The sequence below is a fragment of the Anarhichas minor genome, unplaced genomic scaffold (genome assembly GCF_050575085.1).
Source record: "Anarhichas minor isolate MPS153535 unplaced genomic scaffold, ASM5057508v1 ptg000003l, whole genome shotgun sequence".
Classification (NCBI taxonomy): Eukaryota; Metazoa; Chordata; class Actinopteri; order Perciformes; family Anarhichadidae; genus Anarhichas; species Anarhichas minor.
In genome coordinates this window covers 869,425-894,612 of record NW_027466449.1, presented here as the reverse complement: position 1 = coordinate 894,612, position 25,188 = coordinate 869,425, and the positions used below count along the sequence as shown (strand labels likewise).

Below are 25,188 nucleotides of genomic sequence, written 5' to 3'. Positions count from 1 at the left end.
AAATCGCATTGTTTTGATTTTTTTTTAAAGGGTGTCTTCTGTGAATGATTTGGGCGAGTTACGGAATCTGTACGCTTGGTCTAGAATAAGCCAATCAGCTGTCAAGAAAAGACATACACAACCTCTATGCAACTGTAAATGATCAGTATAAACCCACCTGGAGCTCTGCAGCATGTTTTAATAGTCAAATGACACCTAATGATTCACTTAGTTTGTGTCAAAGGGTCTGACTTTACTTAAAATGGCTCTGCAGTCTGACAACTTCACTCATGCAACACGTATACTGTATGTTTGCGTACAAAGTAGTTTTTATCTGATTTAGAATCAGACTGTTGGATTGTTCGGTCTCACACACACACCAGTCTTCCACCATTTTCTCGGTTAACGTCAGTTCTGCAGCCATTATTGGATTTTAGCTTGTGATGGGACTGAAATGTGTTTGTGGATTGCTGCCGTTTGTTTGGCCAAAAGATATTTTTAGGTCTTTTCTATGACTAAACGGGTAACAGTACTTTTCACCATGCTGAACGTTGTAAATAAAACGCAGACTGTGCTAGCTGCAGTTCATCAGCAAAAAAAGAGAATTTTCTGACTGAAAACCTGCGACATCACTTTCACCACTTTCATTTTTGAGCTAACGTTCTGAATCGTTGCTTGTAAAGCATTTAAATATCTTCCAAGTGATCGTGATTAAATGACACTGAACAATGGCTGTTCTCATCTTTGGTTGTAAAAAGAAAAAAACAAAACTGCAGTCAAGTATCCCAAAAGTCTTTTAATAGAGCATTGATTTCCCAAAATGTGGAAATACTTGTTTTGACAAAATATTTGGTGAGCAGGTAAAATATGCAGGTATTACAAGCTTATAAAGGTGTATTTTTCCATTTGATAAAATGGGGCTCTCGACAATAAATAAAATATTCTGGGGGTCAACAGTGAATGATGGCGGCTGGTCTTGAGTAAAATCACCACCAAACCAAATGTGAAGTTATCTGTTAAAATGTTGGCCGCATGTCTTTTTAAACTTCACTCCATTTGTTTTAAATAAGATTTAATTCTCAACTTTAACCAATATAACTTTCTATAGTTCTGTATCCCATAAATAAATTATTTCTCTCTGTATCAAAAAGAGAATTCAAATATAAAGAACAATTGGCTCATTGTGTTGTATGCTCTGAATGTACACACACACACACAGCACAATGAAATTACATCAAAGACAAGCCAAGTACACTGCAGCAAGCCAGGAATCATTTCATCTCCACATACACACAGCCTCGCTTTGCCCCTTGTGGGTTGATTGAAATACGCATTTTAAAAACAGCAACATTAAATTAAAAATTGATAATGAAACATACATATGTACACAAAGTGTGCCTTTATAATATACAAGTGTCTTTGTAAAAGATTAAAATGTAAAAAGCTATTGTATAAAAGATGGCAGTGATCCATTCATTCGTCTTCTGCGTTTCATATAAATATGTCAAATCTCTTTTCTGACAATTTGATTCCTTGGCAGTAGCATTAAACGAAACGGAGGGGAATTCTTTTACATTTGATCCAGACACACGGCTTCAACACATCCAGGAGGTGGGACCTCAAGGTAACTTCATTCACATCCAGAGCTCCATGACGACACGAAGGCAAACAAACAGCACCGCTCTGTGTTTCAGACACTAGTGGTTTGGTAACGAACTACAGTCCAGGACTCCGTGCGGTGCAGGAGCCTCTCTTTAGACCACAGCGTGAATACAAATTAACAACTCGCAGTAGGACCACCTGCTGCTTTAGGAACCAAACAGAAATGCATAGTGGCTGACTGTGGGCGCACACAGGGCTCACCGCTGCCCTCTACAGGTAGTTGGAGACGACAAAGCCGTGGCTGTGGCTGACTCGGCTCTGGTGGATCATGGCGCGGTCGTACGCCACCTGGACAGACTTGCGGATGCTGGACTTGCGACCCTCCATTATGCGCAGCTTGTCCGCTGTGTCGTCGACACCCAGGGCTGTCACTTTGTCCCGTGGGAGCCACTGCCTGCAGTACCAAAAACACATGACCACTTTCACTGCTTTAGACCTGTTTGCATCAACTACAATATATAAAACTACGCTCATTTTATTTAATTCTAATCCTCCTTGACTGGACATTTCACCCAGCTGAAATGCAGTCTGACCTCATGGTGGATATCAGGTACATTTGAGCGTGTCAGTTTGACCCTCACCATGTCCGCTTGTTGTCAAAGAAGAGCACCAGGTAGAGCCTCTCATTGGTCTCCTCCTGCCTCTGCTCCCCCAGACAGAGGACCTCTTTGGGTGGGACAGGGATGGGCACCCCGTTGTGCAGCATGCCCTCCTCGGGCATCTCTGGGTCGATGATCTGAAACCAACACACAGTCAAGTCTCGCTGGAAATTTAGGTCTGTTTCTAGCACCGCACTCTCACACAGCTGGTCTTAGGAAACTCCGTATTTATTAGATGGTGCTTCATAAACATTTAGAAGAATAAGGGACTACCAGAGCAGGATAGGAGGGATATCCCCGACACTTGGCCCACACCAGATCTAGGGACTCCAGCTCCTTCCCAGCCTCAGTCCTTAGGCTGCCGTTGCCTGCAAAACAGCAGCAGACGGTGAAATGATTTTATGAATAAGAAGAAAACGAATGGGACATACACGCATTTCCAATGAGGTTAGAGTGTCTGATGCTTAAGAGACATTTGTGAGCAGAAGAGAGAGAAAAGAGGATAACAATGGTACGACTGCTATTTAAATTCATGTGAACTTAGACATTTTTAACAAAACAAACATAAGAAAAAAGCATACCAGTATAATCAGAGTCTCCATTGACTATCTCCAGAAAGGGAACTTTGGAAAGAGCTGGTTTCCCAAGGCTTCTTTTGGGTGGCGAGCTACTGTAAGACAATGTCATTGTCAATGAATTGTCAATCATTACCATAATCAAACAACCACTGACAACGGATGCACCATGTCTTACATTTCTTTGTGCAGGACTGGACAAGGGCTGTACTCGGAGTCGGACCCGCCGTCTTTGTGCTTATTGAAGCCGTTGGTCAGTCCTGAAAGCAAGTGAGAGAAATCTAAGAACAATCTCAGAAGAAAATGGATAAAGACAAATTGAAGACTGCTCTTTCATCTCTTGAAGGAGAGGGATGACAAGTACAGCACATTCTAACAATTCCCTATGTGGACACATCCGAATGAAGGTCTTCAGTGCCACAGGTAGTCAGTTCTAAGTAGCTCTGGGTAGAGGATCCTAAACTAATGCAAGTAACTACATAAAGCCTCTCACCACTTTCCAGTGTATGATTTGGTGTCTTCTCCAGCTCACTATCTGAGCACATGTACCGACTGGGGGTCCATTGTTCATTGAGGGTGGGGGGTCCGGGGCTTTTCTGTGGGGTCTTCGATGGAGTGGACACAGGTGTTGAGGATGGGGTACTGGCTGTGGAGTTGGGCGCTGTCGGGGCGTTACTTGAATTGTGGTCCTGCTGCTCCTTTCCGTTCAGCAAAGGATTGTCTCTCTCTCTGAACAGCTTAGCGCCATTTTTTGCCTTTTTGAATAATACAGAGGTTCGTCGTCCGACTCCGGTGGTGGGCCGCGGAGGAGTGCTGAGCTCCGGCAGGCCGTTGGCCACTGTCGGTCCTTCGCTGTGCAAAATAGGGGGTGGCGACATCTGCCGCTCCTGTGGTTTAGTGCAATTCGTGTTCGCTGTGGCGAGGTCTGAGAGGTCACTGTCCATCTTTAGGCGTTTGCAGGGCCAGCTGGGGGACTGGCGCTCCCCTGTGATTGGCCGCAGGGTGGGAGGTTCCAGAGGTGCGTCCCCGCGTCGTGGAGGAGGGGCCGGCCCGGTCGGTTCCAGCGTCGGGGGCGAAGTGGATTTAAGGTCATCTGGAAGAGGAGAAAAATTCAATTCAATTTCACTCAGCGTGCATTTCAAACGGATGTCCATTTAGTATGTCGTGTGATGTGGTGGTGTAGTATTCACACTGGAATATGGTGTCACTTCAGAATGGGTTAGAGTTTAACCTGCTCAAAGGGAGTTGAGGTATTCTACAGATATGGAGGACCTTATCTAGACGAGTGAATAAATAACTTTCCTCTCACAACTGTACACCAGCAACATGATAACATGGCAGCATTTTAAGACTCAACTGACACAAATCGCAGGTATTGTGCTGCGCACCTCTACGGTAGCAAGAGACTGTTTGACTGGACTAGCCTGGAGTCAGAAGTGGGATGACATGGCATGACTGTACGTGGCCAATGGAGAGTGGTGAGTCCATGAGAGTGATGTACAGAAGAGGTGCAGACATAGAGTGCACTGGGAGAGAGGAGTTGTGAGGCAGCCATGGCTAACGAGACTCTGTGGGCCCCTACTTACTAGACTGGAGACAGTGGGGTGGTTGGGGTTGGTGCGTGGGGGGGACCCTGGCTCAATTACCTGAGGACAATGTTCCGTTAGCTCATGTTCACAACTGGTCTCATAGAAAATAGAGGCTTTTAAAAGGTTTATGCATTGGCAATTTCATACTGTTGAAATGTCAGCGCTTTTCATCACCCACCTTTGTCCGAAGACGACAGTCCGTTGTCTGCCTTGGCATCTTTGTCGTCGTCATCCTCCTCCTCCTCATCATCGTCGTCGTTTTCCTTCAGATGTCCATTGTGAAGGCTGAAGCGGTGGTGTTGGCCCTGCCTGTAGCGGATGTTGTTGATCTCGCGACGAAGCAGGCGGATCCGTCGAGTCCGGGCGCCGCTGCATCGCATGGAGGAGACAAAGTCCATCTTCTCCAACAGCTCCTTCAGCTGTTCCTCCACCGTCATATGAAGCCGGTTGTCTGGATCCAGCACACTGTCAACTGGACACAACAAGAAGGGGTTAGGCTAATGTTCCACGAAAGTACAACAAACATGAGTTTAATACTGATATTTTTTAATTGAACAGATTAGTTGACGAGCAACAGCCCAAGAGTAAATGCTCTTGCGAACGAGAAATTAGATCCTGCCTCTGCTCTCAAGAAAAGAGAGCAGAACATAGTGCTGTCGATTTTTTCCACAAAGGCCAGTCAAATGAACCAACTCACAACTGCCAGAGCTTTACTTTCATCACTTCAGTTTGTCATGTACACTGTCCACAGACAGCAACAGAGTTACATCTACATGGTGTTAAACTAGCAACACAATAGTACAGGGGTCACTAATAGGCGGACCGCAGTCCGGATCCGGACCCAGACGACGTTGTATCCGGACCCTGGACCAAAAAAAACGATTTTATTTTTGACGGAGCGCTTCAATAGTAACCGGTGCAGCTTTTATAGCCTTTATGGTACTCGTTCAGCGGTCCAGGAAACACACCGACCAATTACATGCGTTATAAATATTCTCACGTGATGCTACTCAGCCAATCAAATATGTGGATTCTGATCAACTTTCCGTCATAAAATGAGTGTTACGCGAGGACAGAGAAGTTATTTCACGTGACGTTCTCTAAAAAGAGGAATGTGGATAGCGAGACCAGAGGGACCAGAGTCTTTAACCATGAATAGACGGACTCGTATCTGTTAATTCTTCCCTTTGTGTTAATCTCAAATACAATTTCTCTTTTTAGAAGATGATGAAAATATAATATTGTGTCTTTTTTGGGTGACATGACTTCACACCTGAATGAACTGAATTTAAAGCTGCAGGACAATTCAGTTCAGTTAATCTTTCTTAAATGAAGTACTTTATTTTAAGATGCACATTTTTTAATCCATTCCTTATTTTACTTGAAATGAGAGATCATTTATTTATTATTAGAGTATGTATGTATTATATTTCATCCAGTTCAATACTTGAAAACTGACAATAAATATTGTTGAGATATTATTCAGTTGTTGACTACATACAGACATTAATACAACTGTTGGCTACTTCAATATATTGGACTAAATCATTGCGCAAGTGAGACATTATTGTGATGTTCTGGACCTTTGCTTGAGGAAATACTCTCTAAATAGACCTCGTGAATTTTAATTGAATTCTCCTGCAATAGTAGATACAAGAGTCAGAGAAACACCTACATTGATGAGAACAAACTAAACCAAAACAAATTCTGAATTCTTTTTTCTTCTTTTTTTTTAAAATAGTTCTCAAAAATGATGACCCAGTTAAATATATATTAGCCATCCCTCTCCTGCCAAATCTCACACCTTATTCAAATCCATCACTTCCCAGAAGAAAATGTCAGACTCCACTACACACAGAACAGCCTGAAATCTCAACATATACTAAATAAGACATGCAACCACCCTGTTTACTGGTGACCACACTATTCTGCTGTCAAGCATTGTCGGTGACGTTCATGCTATTTGCAGAAACAGAACATGAAGAACATTTCGTATTATTATACATATTCTCAGTCGGTTTCAGTGAAAAAAGCACCCACAGCCCATATTTATACACAAACTGTAAACATTTTTGGAGAGGGGGCATTTGGTTCTCATTTAGCACGTAAAGGAAAACCTTTCCCACAAAATGACCAGTCATGTTCTTGAAGAAAACTCTATTTTTCTCCAATGCCTCCATGGTGAACGAATAATCAAAAAACGTAAAAAAAAAAACGTTGTGATGAATTGAAATAAATGGGGCTGTTTAACAACAGCAAAACTATATCAAAACATCCGTTTACAAACTCTCACACGACTCGAGCAGAATAGTCAAAGTCTCATTTATCCAGTAATATTCTCACTACTTCCCAAATGCAGCTTCGCAAAAACTTTACTATTTAAAATGAGCATAAACAGTCTCACACGTGCGCAGAAAAGCTACTCTTCCGTGTGAGTCCGGACGAATCCCGAATGATTTACAAGGCTTTAGCGAAGATGCATGTGATAAATGAGACTTGGATTAAACTGCAAGAGCTGTGAGAGCATTTGTAAACGGATGTTTTGATATAGTTTTGCTGTTTAATGAATGCTTCAATTCTTTTCTTATTCTCTATTCACCGTGGAGGCAGGAAAAACTAAGTTTTCTTCACAAAATCACAGTAACAGGGTGAGGAGTAATTGATATACAAATGGTAATTCCTTTCAAACAAAAAGAGCTGAAATAGTAATAATTTCTATTCAGGTACTCGCAATCACAACTCACACTTTAATTCATGTTCAACAAACAAAAAATAGCACATATCTATTTCAGTCCCATTGAACCACCTTTGAGTTGCAGTGCATTAATGTATTATCGTTGAAATAGAATCATAACAAAATATTTACAAAAAGTTTCTTGATTGTACTGAATCATTTACCATGCTTCTAAATCATATAGGAGGGATACACACAGACCCCTATCTAGAGTAAAACAGGTGTGCGTGTGTTCACATTTCCTGTCGAGTACCACAGGGTGACTTACCGTCCTCCCAGGTGCAGCTGTAAAAGTCTCGTTTCTGCGGCGACTCGGAGAGATGCATGCCAGTGTTCAGGTCCAGGCCGGTGTTGGTGGCTTGGCGCTGTGCATGGCGCAGCACGGCTCCCCCCAAGTCTCTAAGGCGCAGCGCTAATCGGTGGAAGACGGTGTCCTTGCTGTTGTAGAGGAGGCAGTTGGACACCATCAGGTTGAAGTCGGTGTCCAGGTCAGCCACGGAGCGGTAGGCATGACTCTCCAGCTTAGCGCGCATCGTGGAGAAGTCCATGGGCTGGCTGATGAACTCCAGGTAGTCGGGGACCTGAGGACAAGAAAACATAACTCTAAAAGTTCATGAGGAGAAGGGACACATTTTGGCAAATAAAATACAAATTAGTAAAAGAGTAACAAAACTGGACAGATTATAAATTATACATAGAGGAGGTGCTGTTTCGGTTGCTCTGGTTCCGCAAGTAGAAATCCAATTAATTTCTCCCCACAGACACTTTGCCAGCTTTGATGGGCATGAACCTCTTTCAGTTAAATTATCAATACAAAGGATTACAAGCTATATAAGAAAAGATCTGTTTTTTTGATAAAAAAGTAAAAAGTATAAGCCTGTGTACATAGAAACTTTGGGGGCAGGTTAACTACGCTTCCCAAGGTGCATTTTGGCAAGAAATATCGCATCACCTCGCTCTAAAATCTGTCATGTGCACCTCTCACAGCAGGCAGGACCTAAAGATTATGCTGTTGGGGAAACATATTTCAACTATGAAGCCCTGTTTTCTTCATAATTGCAATGATGTTGTGCTCTGAATTTTGCTACACCCCTGATTTGAGCCTCTGACTGGCTTCTTCTCCACAGCAACAGCAGTCGAGGCTCATGGGTATTTTAGTATTTAGAGTCGTCGGACAAAACCAGATTTCTCAGAAAATACAGTGAAATAAATAATAACTGGTGATAACAACAGCTACCTATAGGGTCTTTATATTTAATGGGAGATTCCCAAGTTTGACTCAAGTAACACTGAGCGTATCATTTAAATAAATTGGAAAATGGGAAAAAACACTTCCGGCGCCAACAGGCCCTCCAGCTTAACTCCATAGAACCAGTTTGCATACATCTGGTCTCTGGCAACTGGGGTTGGAACAGCGAGTGTCTCACCTCCTTGACGTTGACTGGCTCTGTAAAGATCTGGGCTGTGTCCTTCTCCTGTAGTTGGTCCAGAGTGGAGCGGAGCAGCACCAACATTGGGGTCAACTGCATCTCCAGAGCTTCCTGGTGAACTTTGACCTGCAGAGGATATGCATGTGATGTCACCATACGTGGAAGTTGCAGCCATACAAATTTCAAAGGAAAGTTTTTGCAGACTTCCAAGAGGCTAAAGGGAAGAGAAAAGTGTGACCATTCAAACATCTCAGATCTTCAGACTACATTGGTGAACGCCTTACAATTTGAAATACCCAAAATGTATGTACTTTGGATCCTCAAAAGTTCAGATTTGAAATACTGCATTCTGTAGAACTGCAAACATTAAATCGATTAATTGTCAACTATTAAATTAACGACAATGAAAATAATCACAGTATTCTGTACCCTTCATAAGATCAAAAGGGTAAAGGATGAAGTTAAAAGCATGAAAATTAAATACAGTAAGTCGCCACCTTTTTGAGCCTGTGAGATTCCTCCCGTGTACATTACCTGTTCTCGTTTGAGTTTCTCTCTCTTGCGGATGAGCTCCACCAACAGCCTGGCTTTCTCAAGATCATGCCGCAGCTTCTGCCAATATCTCAGAGCTTCTCTTGCAGCAGAAACCTTCTCATCCACCTCAGGCTACAAAGAACAACACATTCTTTGAGAGGTATTGTATTAACACTTTATCGGATGTATCTAAAGGCAATCAATTCATTTTAGAAATTGTTTGGGAGGACAATGGCTAAATAACGTCACAAAAAATGCTATCATCAGAGAACAAAAATAGTCAGAGAGCCAAGACCGTAGAAAGGTTTCCTACCATGATCTGTTCAGTAATCCTTTGGGTTTGGATGCTAGAGATCAGACGCCGGACCAGCGGCACACCGCTCCTTGACTGCCGCTTCAGTAACCAGTAATTATGCAGCCTATGCATGAACGGTTTCTTTCTCTGAAAGATGATTCCTTTACAGATGATATTCAGCCTGTACAACAGAGATAGATGCAGGTTGGTCTTAGTGTCAACATAACCAACATTGGTCCAGACATTTCCACGAGAAGACTGTTACTTGTAACTGTACACTTACTTAAATTGGTCAAAAATCGTTTGGTTCAACAACAGATGCACAGCATTTTGTTATATTCAAAACAAAATAAAATCTAACCTGCTTGTGGGTATCTGAGCCACTATTACTTGTGGTGAAGCCGTGTGTTGTTCTGTTGACTCGGAGCCCCTCTTCCCTTTCTTTTTACCCAGCTTGGCACCATCTTCAGACTTCCTGCCTTTTTTCGGTGTTATAGGGCCCTCTGTGTAGGCACTCCGTCCTCTGCTGGCCCTCCCTCTGCTGCCCACCACTCTCCCTTCACTCTCCTCATCTGAGACGGCCTCTTGTCCTGGTGGTGAATGGGCCTCACAGAATGCTGTCTTTTTCACAGAGAATGTAGTCCCATTAACGTTTGTCTCTCGCACAGGATCAATCTTCATAAACAGGCCTGCACGCTGAGCACATGTGACGTGAAACGCAGTGTAACAGTTGGCCTTGTGGCACTGAATTGATGCGCCACGGCCCTTCTGCTTGCACAGGTAGCAAGTCAATTTCCAGCGTGCCGGGGGGATGTTACTGACCCCTTCCACTGGTTCCAGAAACACTGTGTTGGCAAAGCAGACCTCAGGGATCCAAATGGCACACACGACATGTGCCCAGCGGCCGTCACTCGTTTGTTTGAAAGCGCCTCCACGGTTCGGACATAGAACACAGTCAACAGGTTTCTGAGGGGACTGAAGGCAGCAGCGGCACAGCCATTGGCCCTCAGGGATGTATGGTACACCATAACACTCCTGGTGGACGGCCAGGTTGCAGGAGTCACAGAAAAGGATGACATTGCTGTTGAGGCACTCATCATCCAGGCACACGCAGCAGAAGGCATCATCGTCAATAGCACTTTGAGAGGGTGCCCGGCTGCGGGCTTCCCGGTACGCCTCCTCCTCCAGCCGGTCTACCAGCAACTCAAAGTTGTCTGGTGTGACAGCTGAGTAACCCTCTGACGTCCGGCCAGCATTGACCATCTCCAGCCAGGCGGTGTCTTCATCGTCCATGTCATATTCTGCCTCAGCTTCCTGCTCCTCAGCTAACCGCTCAATGTAACGGTAATATCCCGCGGGCAGAGGAGGTGCTTCGACTGGCGTGAAGGTTTCTAACACATGAAACTTAGGTTCAGGGAGGGTCATGTGCTGATGGTGTGATTCGTTAAACTTTTCAGGGGATGGGGGATGAGAATTGGGGCAGCGGTTCTTGGAAGGTGGTGGCGACTTGACAGGAGGGCATTTGGAGTCTTTCCTGCGGCCCCGGGGCGTGATGGGTTTGCGGACAGTTTGGGCACTGCTGGTGGGAGGTGATGACTGCTCACTGTTCTCCTTGTTGCTATTACACTCAATAATGTCCTGAGCCATCATCTCATCTTCAGTAATAACCTCCAAGGGTTCCAGAATAGAAATGCGATGAAGCCTACCATCTAGTTCCACCTCTACCACCTTCTGGGCCTGGGAGTAAGACAGGGTTTCTCTGGTTGGAGATGCTTTGAGACTGTAAGGGGATGGGGATCGCTGCCGGGCCCCCCCACGCCCGCCAACTGTCCCATTGGACTTCCTGACATCAGTTCCATCTCCTGCGGCCACCTGGCCTTTTCGACGTGGCTTCCTCATAAGCCACCAGTCACACTTTACCTCCTGTTGGTATAATAGGAAATAAAATATGAGAAAATGGTGTTGTAGACTGTAAATAATAATAAATATACAAATTTGGTGGTGCTACAGTGAAATGTTATGCCATAACTCCACTCTTGCTGTAGTATTTTGTTGTTATCGTTTGCTTCTGTTATCTTGATTGTGTATTAATCTCCTATTCTTATCTAGCTAGATGTATTGGACAAGCCTCACTTCTTCTTGGGATCATTATAGATTTACAGGACTAAGCTAAATCGAATGCTTTTGCTGTGACAATGCAATGACACTAAGGTCTGAATAGGCTTAAAATGCTCAGTCAAAGCATCCCTATCTGTGCGTTGCATTTAAATGCAGTGTTATTCGGCATGACTATGGTAACTATCACCTGTAGTGTTAACATTCCTTCACACACCTCAACTCGCAAAACTATAATTTACTCATTGTAATTAGGTAAATGCGTACGCCAAAGTATTGACAGCTAACGGACACAAAATGAGGGTCACTCTTCACTGTCAATAGATACACGGCAAGAAAAGAAAAATGATTCTCGACTTTATCTCACTGTTGGCAACTAGCTACTATCAGTGCTAGACTCAACCACAGCCGAATAACGACACAAAGGGCACATCCAATCAGCGTTCAGGAAGGCTTGACTGATCCACCCGAGAACCAATCAGCTTTAAGGATACCAGATCAGAGTCATTATTTCGGGAGTAAAATGTCAGCCATATTTACAGTTTTAAACACAACTAAAAGCTCTTCTTCGGATACAATTTAAATTACAGTTATGTAAATGAATGCTATAGCGGTGCTTTATCTCTTAATCTTGTCAAACGGGATGAGAAAGGCACAGCATTGTAACAGTGCTCGTATCTTGACATAAAAGTACAGAGAGAAGTAGCATTAGTTAACGTTACAGATATCACGAGCTAACCTGCTAACTTTAAAAGATAGGCAGAACTAACTTCAGCTGCCTTGTTGTATTTTAACGTTGACAATGAGCGGAACAGGTTGCCATCTTCAAAATAGATAAAGAGTTCTGAGCCACTCTATAATAAAGAAATAGTACGTAGCAAACTTAAGGCATCTTACCTATTATGGCAACTGACTGACACAGGTAGCTCGACAGCCGGCGGTCTGAAGCCGCTTCTACAGTAATGGTTGCCCAGCCAGCCGCCTCACTTGCTGTACTCTCGAAGCTAACTGCTACCAGCAAGCTACAGTTTTCTGGCACAACCGGTATATTTCGCTATTTTATACCGCTTCCGTTTCTTCACAACAAGGCGGTTGAAGGGCAAGCAGTCACACACAAAGGTTTACTGAGAACACAGGTGATATATTTGCATTAATAATATGAGAAACATCTCATTATCGACTAAATGTTGTGAGAAGGAGAAATACTAGCATCCTTCGGCTAGCAGTTTGGAGTCCTGAGTATGTGCTAAATCGATACTAGCCCGAGTAAAAACATAGAACTTCCGGATACATGTTTCAAAATAAACTCCTTATTGGGGCACAGTGTTTCAATGTGTCACAATTAATAAGACTCGGAATTAAATCGTATGTTCCCCCTCTATCACCATTTCCTGTTGTAACACATTTTCTTGAGATGTTTGATCCATTCCAAACATAGGGCATATCATTTTCAGTGTTCGTTTATTTTCTCCTGGTGTATTCTTCAAGAACTTACTTAGAATAATGGATTGGAATGGAAAGCTTGACTTTCAGTTTTGATTGATCATATAGCTGTGCAAAATTAGTTGTCATTCTACTCATATTTATATCATTAAGTTATTTTATTTTGACGACAAATTAGCTCACTTCCGCTTTCATGGTAGCCTGTGAGCTAACGTTACCTTGATAGCAGCAGTTTGATACGTTTAGCCCGCCCCTTTGACGTCACCACGTCATGATTTTCGCGCGCAAGCGACTCAACAGGGCCAATGATAACAATGTATGGATCTTAGTACAGCTTTATGCATTCTAAATGTGTAATTTTCAATCAAAATCATCAAAATATAACTCTGAACTACATGTGGAGTGGAAATTTCACACCTGTTCTGCACTAAACATGTGCGCACACATGCATGCTCATGAAAACTGTTTATTCTTTCAATTTACACACATGCACACCCTTGCCTACTCAAGAGAGTGTCAGACCAGTATTCTATTTTATGGTATAACATGTTTGAAATTAGTGTCATGGTGGGTAGCAAGTGCAAATAGATGACACAATAAATTAAACAGCATAACCTTACAGCAGCCTCTAAATGTACCAGCCCAGTCAAGTACATATTCAAAGGCTGCTACATTCTGGAAAGATCCACAAGAGTTGGGCATACAATTTGGTGCAAAAAAGAACTTATGATATACACAGCATATCAGACTTTAAAGTTGTGAAGTATGGAACCACAAAGTCATACAAGCAGAGACATGAATAAATCAATCAGTTGGGGTCTTTGTTGGTCAGGGGTTTTCAGGGCATTCATTGGCAAATCCTAAACTTTTCCCCCTGATGATCATTTTAATTTGATAACATAAAGATGACATTTTCACCTCAACACTGCATTGGTTTTCATGACAAGAGATTATACTTGACTATCAGTTAGGCCAGTCTTTCTTGGACAGCAACATGTAATATTTGCTATAAAAACAGAACTTTGTACACATCTTGTCTTATTATTTAATTGAAAAACCACATTACAGTAAATTCTACAGTAAACTCTGTGACATTCACTCACAATACATTTGCAAGACAATATACTGATAGGGAATGTGTATCATGAAGAGAAATCCACACTTAGGGAACAATTGCACAAAACAAAAGGTGTGTCAGTTTTGATCTAATCATTCTTCACTATCCATGATAAAAGAAACAGAGTGAATCCATGGTTGGAATATACAAGGGCACCATTGGCAATATGCTGGGGTAGGTTGGGGCATCAGTAGTTACAAGATATTGATCAGGTCACGGAGAAATAGTCAGGGTGTGTTTCCTCTTAGAGTCCCGCCGTGGGAACGGCACAAAGCTTCCCACCTCTCTAAAGCATAACCCTGTGGGCAAAAGGGGAAAAACATTTGTTTTCTGCTTGTGCTGCATGTCCACAACTCCAATACTAATTTAAACAGAAAGCCATTAAAGGTGTATTACTTTATAACATTAATTATTAATTACCACATTAACAGAAGCCCTGCAGCAGGATGTTTGTGTAGTTATAAATCATTCTATATGGCCAACATGGTAAACACTTGAAGAAAAGTCCACTTTAACCATTTCAAAAGCATGATAATAATACAGTTCCAATGTTTACTGTGTCCACTATGAGACAACCTTATTACTTCTGTTTCTATCGTTCTCATATAACACAGGAATTGTTTTTAGAAAGTCTCTATTCTAAAAAAAGTTGTAAAATGAGACCAGAACTGGTACTATGACATATAGTTTCTGTGAGATCTGTCAATGACAGGTACACACACACAAGACGTGTATATATACACTACTCAAACCTGAACATTGATTATATTATGGCTCATTGGTTTTTGCTTACGCTTCCACTCATCCAGGGTCAATGTGGCGTTGTCATGGCTGTCATCGTACGATGCAGGCTCAGGTAAGTCCTCTGTGTCCCTGAGGCTGTCGAAATATGGGTGCTCCAGAGCTAGCTCAGCTGTGGGTCTCTCGTCTCCGTCCAGAACCAGCATCTTCTCCAGCAAGTCAATACCTGCAAACAGTCAGTGGAACAAAATAAAGCAACGATTTGATCAAACATAAAAACATCAAATTGTACATATCAATGTTTAAAACACTTTTACTGACATTAGCCATATGGATGGTTGCTGCGAGTGTTTCAGAAGCAGAAGATTGAATTAAGTGTAGTCCAAAGTACTATTTGTTTTGTGCCTATTTTGCTGTTTCCAAAAGTTACAAAACAAATTTCTGCTATTGCCGGATACATAAAATGTACTACTTTGAGAATTTCTCCTGTTGTTAATCTACTTGAAGCTTTCATGAACAGGGTGCAAAATAAGTCACTGCAGTGTTAATTCAGAAAAGGAAAGTAGCAAGATGAACATTATAAGCAAAGGAAAAATGATTACTTCAACAACAAACGATTGCTGCTGTGGTGGACCAGTACGGTGGACAGTAGTAAAAGACTGTACTTGTACTAAATGTGTCTGAAGTTTGATAAAAAGGTAAAAATCTAAATCTGTGGACCGGTCGAGCTCAAGAAAAAGGCTGTTGCTTAACTCACCCTTTGCACTGGCTCTGGGGAACAACGTTGAGAAGTCTTTCCTGGGATAGCGAGGAAGGGTCTTGATATAGTTTTTGGCCTGTGTTCAAAGACACACGAGAAATTAAATTAAGCATCACAAACTAAATTTGACCAGATATAATGCAAATCAAAGCATCAGCTCATACTGTATCTATCCTCTCTGCTCATGGACTAGAAATGATTCAAATTACATGCATTTCCTCTGCCTACAGACAGACACACAGACAGACATAGCTTACAATAAACTAAATAATATTCTTCAAAATGATCAATTGATTGTGTAAATGACAAATCAACTGCTTCAGTCTGCAAATGATACAGGTGTTTCTGTAAAATTCAATGAATCACTCAAGCATCTTCTTCTGCTAAAGTTTAAATATATTCTGTACCAATATCATTCTATGCTCTGCACGTTGCTAAAATGCAATAAATGAAACTGACAGGAGCACTGACCTTAAGTCTAGGTTAGCGATACAGTTTGAGATTGGTGCAAATTTCATAGCATTCCTTATGTGTTATTATAGTGTGATACTAATAGACAACATCATTTATAATTCAGTCATTGTTTCTGTTTTTTACATATAAAACAAAAACATTACTGAATAGGAAAATAACTTTGATAAAATGAATATTTCTATGATTTATTTCCATGTCTTTAAATCATTTTATTTCCCATCATTCCTTCCTGCTACATGCTTTTGTTGAAGCCCTGACTTTTCCTCTGGTGCCACCCTCAGGACAAAGTATACATTTTTACTCCAACTACTGGTAAAGCTTAGTGAAAGGAAACATCTTGGATCCCAGTTACTGTAGTTTAATGATATACATATATATATTTATGACATACACACACTATAGTTTGTCCTACCTCTTGGCTGTCCAGCTTCTGTGTGAACTCTGCTCCAGGTACTCCAGTCACTTTCATGATCTGAGTCAGCTGGTCCATGTCTGGTAAAGGTAACAATCAAGGATTGTTTTTTTTACTTGGGATGTTCTGGAGGTTCAATAAGCAAGTTCCACTTAGAAGCAGTGGAAAGTAGGGTTTCCATGCAGGTCCATAAAACTGAATAATAAAGGGAACTGAAAGCCACAAGTGACAGCTTTATTTGCTAGTCGATGCTATAAATCATTAAAGTGCCTGGAGTGCAAAAAAGGACATAAAAAGTCAATCTAAAACATGCAGAAAAATTATGTAATATAGTGCAGAAGTAGCTGCATTGGATGCTGCCTGAGGAACCGTGTTTTTGCTGCATGTAATATACTGTGATTGCCTTTTGTGTTCCATTCTGCACCTGATTTATTGTGCCCATCATGGAACTGGCTTGAATGGCATTTATTATTACATTAATGAAGAGATATTAAAGCTTGATGTGATGCCATTTAGGAATCATTTAGTACATTTACATTTATGTACACTAAAACAAGTCCAGTGAACACACAAGGCTGGTGAAAGGATACAATCTCTCCCTTTGAAAAGGGTTTTTCCGTTAATCATTTCTGCCATGATACAGCCCACAGACCAGATGTCCACTAGAATAAAAGAAGGACAAAAAACACGAGTGAGAACCCAAGCAGAAAACATGTCACAGTGTTTTAACTTAAGCTCAGTACAGTGCAAATGAGGAAGTTGGCATTTATATGCCAGAGCAAAGTTCCTTGTCCTTGGAGCAGAATCTATTGTGCTGTTTATATTGGAGAATACTTGGTGAGTGATACAATCCCACGGAGGGTGTAAACCTGCGCCAGAGTTGCCTCCTGTGCTACAACCTATTCTGTAGCTGCTGTTTACAAAATGAAAAAAGCACCGTCCCCTAAAGAAGCATAAATCCTGGGAAAGTCAGTTTGATTGCAGTGACAGCTCTGTCACGGAGTCTCAGCACTATCAGGCTGCTGTCAGACCCATCTCTGTCAACTGCTAACAGATTAAAGAAAAAATAAATAAAATAAGATTCAGTCAACATGAAACCAATGAAACTTCAAATGCATTTCATGCACCAACGGCAGGATTATAAAAAACTGCTGACCCATAAAGTACCATACAAGCCACCGCTAAAGAAAGAAACCCCTGTAACTGGAGATGTTTGAACAGCTACAGCACCGACAGGCCAACTCAATACTAAGACAACAGCAAGGACAGAGGTAAGAAGTTGTAACAGCAGCGCTTGTCTTGCCAGTCTGAGTGTAGTGCATCCAGTTCAGAATGACCTCAGGTGCCCGGTACCAACGGGTCACCACGTAGCCCGTCATCTCAGCGTCAGTACTGCGAGCCAGCCCGAAGTCCAGGATCTGCATCGGCAGCAAAGAAAAGGAATCACAATCTGGAACATGAAGCCCGTACATGACAGACATCTGTAAAGCTAACTTGTTGTTTGATAAGGTTTTTCATATGCACATTCAAATGTGTGTAAAAAAAAAAGCATCATCTTATCAAATTTGTTCAAACTGTCATTATTTCCTGACAGTAGTACATGAGATAGATGATCTGTGAAAGAATCAGGGTCCTCTGCCACCTTTTAGTTATCCTAATGGCATTTGAAAGATTCTACCACGCCCGAAAGAAAACAACCAATCAGAGCCGAGGAGTCGATCACTGCTTTGTGAGTTCTCATCAAACTGTCGAACTGAGCAGCGCTGATCCAATGAGAATCAACATTCTGCTACAGCATTGCCTATTTTTGGCCTCAAATGTTTTTAGAAACATATTTTAGTGTAACTTTTAGCTGTAAAAGGAGATAGTTAGTGACCTGACTGCCATGTTGGAAACAGTCGAGCCAAAACCAAGCAAACTAGGCTTATTTGTCTCATGTACTCTTGTCAGGATATTGTGAGTTTCAGCAAATACGAAAAAAAAAGTTGTTTTCATGAGAGTTACCAACTGCAGCTTTAATGAACATATAGACTGATATTGGCCATATTGGTTCCAATGTTTAAGATCATGCATCAATAGCAATATCTTAAAACATGTTTCTTGACATTAGGATCAGAATCATCTGTCTATTTTTCTAATCTACTATTTGATCACTTTGTAACTGCTGAATCCTATTATTCATCATTTCAGGTTAGTCATGTTCTCCAGTGTAATGCTTGGAAGTACAAACCTTCAGTTCACAGTCTTGGTTTACAGCCAAGTTTCCAGGCTTAAGATCCTGTAAAAAGAAAATGAGCTGAGTGGAGGATACTTATTGCACATCGTGTTTAACGGCAAATTAACTTGCTTGTACTGCGTAGCATCAAAACTGGGATCGGGAGGAGCCTTTAGTGCTCGTAGTTCCTGTGGTTTAAAATGGCTCAATGCCTGAATACCGTAGGATTTTAAACAGGGATTCAAACGGTGAGACTCAACTGTAAGCTGATCATAACACTCACTGCAGCATTTCTGCAGAGTCACTCATAAAATACCGTGACATAATGTGTGATAAGTGTGGCACTGATAGTGAGTGTTGATAACACCTTGACTGTGCAGGAATTACAAGAGTACTAGCAGGCTAACACTGACTGAATCATGTGCATGATCATATTTTCTAAACGCACAGTTCGCTGAGCTCAAACACATGTTCGCAGCTCATCCATAACACACTAATGCCTTTGGTAATAATAAGCATAATCAATAAATATGTTATGATCAAAACATATATCAAAACAAATCTTCATAACAGAGTGAACATTAGTGTGTTTCTACTTGTAAATATACTACTTCCCTGCAAGGAAAACAAGAAAATTAGTACTTTGTCTTCGGACAACACCAAAAATTTAAAAGACCATTTTAGCGTTTGGACGTACAAGTATTAAGAAGCCATTTATATCTGCCGCATATGTAAGTGCTGTATTGATCTAACCCTACTTTCCCTAGACAACACACACACACACACACACACACACACACACACACACACACGGCACTAGTGAAGTCGGGTGTGGCCGAACATCTCTAGACTTGCAGTAATACATCAGAGAGTCAACTCATCCAACCTGTTGGGGCAGGGTTTGATCTGACTCAATAACAATGACGAAATAAATCAACATTCCCATGGATATCTTTAGCACAGGAAATGGTGCGTAAAAGATAAAGTACAACACAAATCACTGCACGCATTACAATTTCTTAATACTAGCCTTTATCATAGACCAAAACCTTTTCTCAGGATTTGTTTTTAATACCTAATCTTAAATGTCTACATTGACATGTGACCTGTGCTTACCCTGTGGATGATTCCAGCCTTGTGAATGTACTGCAGAAAGGGAGAGACGGAGCAGGAAGCAGACGCTGTTATTGCAGCAACATCCAAAATGCATGGTATGTGGCATGTATATATGGTATTTTGTGTCTCTTTAATATGCCTGTTTACATGATAGTTTTATTAGTTTGCACTATTTGTTAACCTGACAAATGTTTAGTATAGTTGAATATAGTATAATGTATATCATACTATATATATATATATATATATATATAGTATACACTATATAGCTTATCATAGTGCATTACTTTGTCTGTTTTCAAATAGTTTTTAGTACCTCTCTATTCTATAATTGTGTATATTTGTGTTATATTGACCCATTTAAGATACAAAAAGGTTGACTCTCCACTGCGTCCTTCATTGTATGTATAAGTGTAAGTGCAGACAATTCTCTGAACTTATTGTAGCATATGTTAAAATACAGTATAAATCTGGCATGACTGTGCTGCATGATAACTTTTGAACGCATTCAGTGAGGTTTTGATGAGTCACAAAAATGTTTGACTAATCTTCTCGTGATGCGTCACGATAACATTGTGCGTTTCTGAAAAAGGTCGGCTCACCCTGAGTCCACAGAGCATCTGGTAGACGAGAAACTGGACTTTGTCTTCTGTGAGGTGACCTCGCACCTTCGACAGGTCAGTAAACATGTAAGGCATCACCAGGTAGCTGAGCAAAAGAGAGGGAGAGGGGCAAGAGATGGACAGTATGATTCCCTATATTTAACAGACCAAACACTACACAAGCTTTATTCAGACCAGATCACAAAGAATGCTTCAGAAAAAGCTTTTCCTTTGCTGTGTGCTGGTATTTTCTACACCCTGTTAATGTTGTAATCTAGGCCTTTTTACACTTTGATCAAGGAGCTTAGGATGCTTGTGTATGTTTACCTAACACTTACGCTCATACAACCTTCAATATACTCTTCCTCTTTGCAGTATCCTCCTAATTTGCTCTGGCAAAAGTCGAAGTTAAATGTATTAATTTTACCAGCACACTAAACTTAGTCTTTTAAATAAATCAATCTAAAAGTATTCTGTCTTTTGCTTCATACATCTCCACATGTCCAAAGCCCATATCTATCACGAAAAGAGGCGTTGCCCGTCTCTGCCTGAGGGCTCTGCTAACATGGCGAAGAATACTCACAAGTCCTGGATGTCATCAAGGCTTAAGGCAGATGAAAACACATCGAGAAGTCCTATCACCTGGTTGGAATGAAAAAGAGAGGTGACGAATACAGAGACGCGGGAGCAGACGTGAGGAGCTCAAGTATTTCCAGGATATGCTAATGCTAATGCTATTTAAAGTGGCAATCTCACACTCTAATCACAATCACAACATATTAATCTATCTGCTTTCCCCATGTATTGTTGTCCATGTATACATGTGTTATTTTTTACATTATATTTATATCTTTTTCACGCATAGCGACACGTAACATTACTATTGTTTAGGAGGTTGTGGCAAACCAGGGGAAAAAAGACATGCAGATCCAGCACAGGGGGACAGATCCCCAAGCTCAGTTTGGGGGAGGTGATAGAGGGAGCGTTCTCTCCGGTTCAAGTTCTGCAGCCACTAGGCACATGGCATTAGACACACCTGCAGACCATCAGGTAATCAGAGCAGGCATGAGCTCGCCCGGCTCCTAAGCGGCAGACAGGCTGGGGAGTAGACCAGGAGGATCTCCTGTACCACTGGAGACAAGCGGCGCCGAATAGGAGGTAATCAAAAAGACTCATATATCTCTCTCTCTCTCTCTCTGCTCGACCCACACAGGACAGTGGAACTGCCTTGGCTGACGACCAAAGGCCAAAGACCCCAAACGGGAGGAATCTTTAGTTAGGATATGACCCCATCCCCTTTACCCCAACCTCTTTATTAAAGGACACTTTTCTTTCATACCAACTGCCTCTGAGTCCCCTGTTTTATTGTGAATCTTGCCTCCACGTCCCCCGGGTTGTCACAAGGTGTATAAACCAATATACCCCTCACAAACACAAGCACACACTCATGCACTTGAGAGAACACACACACACACACACACACACAGACAAACAAAAACACACACACACACACACAATCACATTTTCTGTCTTTTTAAAAATAGGTATTGTTATTATATACATCTTGTTAAAGTAGTTTGCCATCAACATTATGTAGTCATATTATTTCATGAATAATCTTGTGTACTCCATAGTATTGTGAAATGTTAACATTATTTAGGTGGAGGCTTCAAATAAGCTCGGTGGGTTTTCTGCCTCTTCTACACTGTATTTAAAAATGTTGCTAAATTAATCTATCAATCTATTATCTGTAGCTTATCCTGTTCAGGGTCACAGGGCTTCAGCCAATCCCAGCTGACATTGGGTGAAGGCAGGTTACACCCCGGACAGGTCGACACAGGCTATCACAGGGCTTATGCAAATAAACTTAAAACTTAAAACGAAGGGCTGAAATCTTAAGGATTGCCACTTGAAAGGCCAAAAAAAAACTAACACAAGTCAAATCTACATTCTTTTCAAGGAAAAAAGAGCAGTGTCAGGTTTAATCTTCTCACGTTTTCATGCTTCATGTGTTTGAGCAGTCGGAGCTCTCTGTAGGCCCTCTTAGCGAAGATCTCTGACTGGAAGGGCCTGTGGAGCTTCTTGATGGCCACTTTTTCTTTAGTCTTCTCATTTATTGCTGAGCTGTGATGAATAATGGAAAAACAAGTCATTAGCTTTGCACTCTGAGTCTGCGTGCGCCTTCTAGCATCACTATGATTTCACTCTTTTGAAGTCAGAGGAGCAGCGAGAAAGTGACAGGATGGTCTATTTTGAGGTTTCACTCTCGCAAAGAAGGCAAATTAATTCCTGTAATGGCAGAGACGTTCTGAGATGGTGGTCTGGATTCTCAAACAGAGTGGGGGGTCTGTGGTTTATTGAGCATGAATATGTAAATGTTTGGCAACTGGTGATGTGCACAGTATGTCTGCAGTGATCTGCAGGGCACCAAATCGTAGGAGGACAGGCTTGTTAGGCTATTTGGAGCCACATCCACCAACACACATTACACACAACACTTGTGCATAGTGCTGTGGACAACGCTGACGCACTAATGTAGGATATTAATGTTAAATTAACACGCAGCAGCTGATCCATGCCAGACAAGCATCCGACGTAAATACAGTACATCTTACACGTACAGCAGTTATGAAACGGCTATATTTCTGTTGAATAATCTGTTCTTTTCCCGTGTTTGCAATTGCCACAAGACAATTTATGAGAGACGTGCAATTTGGCAAAATTACAGATAATGGTGGTGACTTGATCCAAGTTCATCAGATGGTGCTTCTTTTAAAGTTCAGACATTTTAAGCTTTCACAGACCATCACACCCACACTGATGCTTAAAACCCCGGTAACAGTAACTGGCACAATATCTGCAGCTTTGACAACCAAAGTCTACTATGATGGTGGAAGTGCAGGCTTCGAACCAACGAGTTGAACTATAATGTAGGGAGATTACATTTCTGGACATTTTTGAGTTTGAATGGCGGCTGGTCAAAAATGTCTCAGGTCAGTGGCGGCTGCTGGGGGAACTTGGACTCATTCATAACCAGTATTTATGTTAAAGAATTCTAGCAACGGCCCAGAGTGTAGATTATGAATCCAATTGTCTTTTTATAATCTTGTATGGAACTTGACAGCAGCCTTGTGTCTATCGCTATAGATCACTAATAAATCACAATATAGATAAAATCACAAATATAGTGTATCACCAAACTGCAGCATTAGTTGACATGAACACTAAACACTGGATAAATAATATGGTACCTGTAAATCAATAAGGTTAAGTGATGCTGGGCATTGGAAACATCTGCTTTTCCCTAATGGATTGACGCCTAACCTGTATTCATGTGTAAGCCTAACATTTAATTGAATTTCTGTGCTATGTATTTTACTACATGTAAATAAACAACACACAATGTATATATATAGGTACACATGGATGTGCATAGGTGTTAGGCAACATGCGTGTCATCCGTTTCTGCGGCTCCCACAGTGTATTCCTGTACCTTGTATGTAACTGCATGAAGAAATGAAAGTGGAAAGTGGCCATCTTTAATATTGACGTCCTAAAATTGCAACTATTATTGAACAGACAAATGCACATAAGTTTGAAAGGTACGTGTCACGCGCGACGTAGTCGCTGCGCTGTTAACACGCGCAGCTAGGATGCGCTACAAAATGTCAGGTGTTATAACGTTATAACGTTACAAGCGCTGTCGTGTTGACAGTGTCGGTGTAACGTTACACTACACGATATTTACCACCCGGGCCCAACACAGGCTGCATGCAGCCAGTGAGGCTAACGCACATGAATGCTGGGCTCAGACTAAAACAGTTCTCGTGCACAGTCCAGTCCCAACTACGACACACATACGGAGTAAGGTAAACGACACTCACCACACCGAGCCGTACGCCCCGGTCCCTATTTGTTTAAGCCGTGTGTATTTCTCCGGGACCTCCCACACCGTGCTGTTGATTTCCTCGCGGTAGAAATGTGCCCGAGCCTCCATAATGAAGAGGAGACGGCGAAGCTTGGAAAAAAAAAAAGTTCTCCTCCCTCCACTTGTAAATCTGTCACTTGTTCAAGAAGGTAAAGCTAAACACTGCTCAAAGCACGAGACAATACAACTTACCCTACAGCTTATTTCCGCCAGAGGTTTTCAAAATAATGTCCATTACGCGTTAGCCGCGTGGGAGTAACCCGAGTAAACTACTGTTGGACACAAACGGCTGGCTAACATGCTGCGACAAAACCCACGAAAATCAAGTAATATGCATCCTGTAGAAACGGATTGTACTCATCTCTTATAACTAGGTATGATTATATTTGATTTTGTTTTGTCAGTTCTTGCCTTCATTGATGTGAATTACTAATCAATACATGCTATACAAACGGCGTTTAAAGGAAAATGATCGAGGCAAATGTATTGTGGAAACACGGCATTTAGTTTTTGATATTGTTTGTCTTTCTTGTTAAAGAAAATTCTCATTAGATTTTTCCATTGAAAATAAACTTTATTTTGAAGGCAAATCGTTGAACTTCCTGTCTAAACTTGACAGTTTATGGTTGCCTTGATTCGGCAACACGGCACAAGTCTGTCAGTACACTACACTCACTGCATTACAGTAGACAACAGCCTGGAGGACTAACATGTTGCCTCATGTTGTCTTCCCTTTGCGCAAAAACACATTTTCCCATTTGTGAAAATCAGACGGCTTGCTTGCAGAAACATGACTCGATTCGCTCCCACCCACACACAGTAGGTGTTACTTGACATGAATAATTACTGTACATTGGCAGAAGTTTAT

At 41.6% G+C, this 25,188-nt stretch overlaps 2 protein-coding genes across 2 annotated transcripts; both read right to left on the bottom strand.

The window, feature by feature from the left end:
* Nucleotides 1–757: 757 nt before the first annotated feature.
* On the bottom strand, nucleotides 758–12,758 carry brpf3b (bromodomain and PHD finger containing, 3b). Its single transcript, XM_076092688.1, has 13 exons — nucleotides 12,410–12,758; nucleotides 9,759–11,320; nucleotides 9,416–9,578; nucleotides 9,103–9,234; nucleotides 8,566–8,694; nucleotides 7,407–7,719; nucleotides 4,583–4,876; nucleotides 3,309–3,908; nucleotides 2,994–3,075; nucleotides 2,822–2,910; nucleotides 2,514–2,608; nucleotides 2,223–2,377; nucleotides 758–2,035 (listed from the first exon to the last, which is right to left on the bottom strand). The coding sequence occupies exons 2-13, from the start codon at nucleotides 11,294–11,296 to the stop codon at nucleotides 1,852–1,854; spliced, it is 3,774 nt and encodes a 1,257-aa protein (XP_075948803.1). The 5' UTR covers nucleotides 11,297–11,320; nucleotides 12,410–12,758; the 3' UTR covers nucleotides 758–1,851.
* A 649-nt stretch (nucleotides 12,759–13,407) lies between these two features.
* mapk13 (mitogen-activated protein kinase 13) lies at nucleotides 13,408–24,494 on the bottom strand. Its single transcript, XM_076092675.1, has 12 exons — nucleotides 24,277–24,494; nucleotides 22,387–22,516; nucleotides 20,976–21,034; nucleotides 20,393–20,498; nucleotides 19,791–19,820; nucleotides 18,690–18,737; nucleotides 17,763–17,877; nucleotides 17,050–17,121; nucleotides 16,460–16,539; nucleotides 15,571–15,649; nucleotides 14,866–15,039; nucleotides 13,408–14,371 (listed from the first exon to the last, which is right to left on the bottom strand). The coding sequence occupies exons 1-12, from the start codon at nucleotides 24,387–24,389 to the stop codon at nucleotides 14,286–14,288; spliced, it is 1,092 nt and encodes a 363-aa protein (XP_075948790.1). The 5' UTR covers nucleotides 24,390–24,494; the 3' UTR covers nucleotides 13,408–14,285.
* Nucleotides 24,495–25,188: the final 694 nt, after the last annotated feature.

Coding starts and splice junctions, on each gene's coding strand:
- brpf3b (XM_076092688.1), bottom strand. CDS start 11,296: ATGAGGAAGCCACGTCGAAAAGGCCAGGTGGCCGCAGGAGATGGAACT. Junction 8,695..9,102: donor AGAAACTCAAACGAGAACAG/GTAATGTACACG, acceptor TATCCTCTGCAG/GTCAAAGTTCACCAGGAAGC. Junction 7,720..8,565: donor AGCCAGTCAACGTCAAGGAG/GTGAGACACTCG, acceptor TCTTGTCCTCAG/GTCCCCGACTACCTGGAGTT.
- mapk13 (XM_076092675.1), bottom strand. CDS start 24,389: ATGGAGGCTCGGGCACATTTCTACCGCGAGGAAATCAACAGCACGGTG. Junction 22,517..24,276: donor GGGGCGTACGGCTCGGTGTG/GTGAGTGTCGTT, acceptor TATTCATCACAG/CTCAGCAATAAATGAGAAGA. Junction 15,040..15,570: donor CCCCAGAGCCAGTGCAAAGG/GTGAGTTAAGCA, acceptor GACTGTTTGCAG/GTATTGACTTGCTGGAGAAG.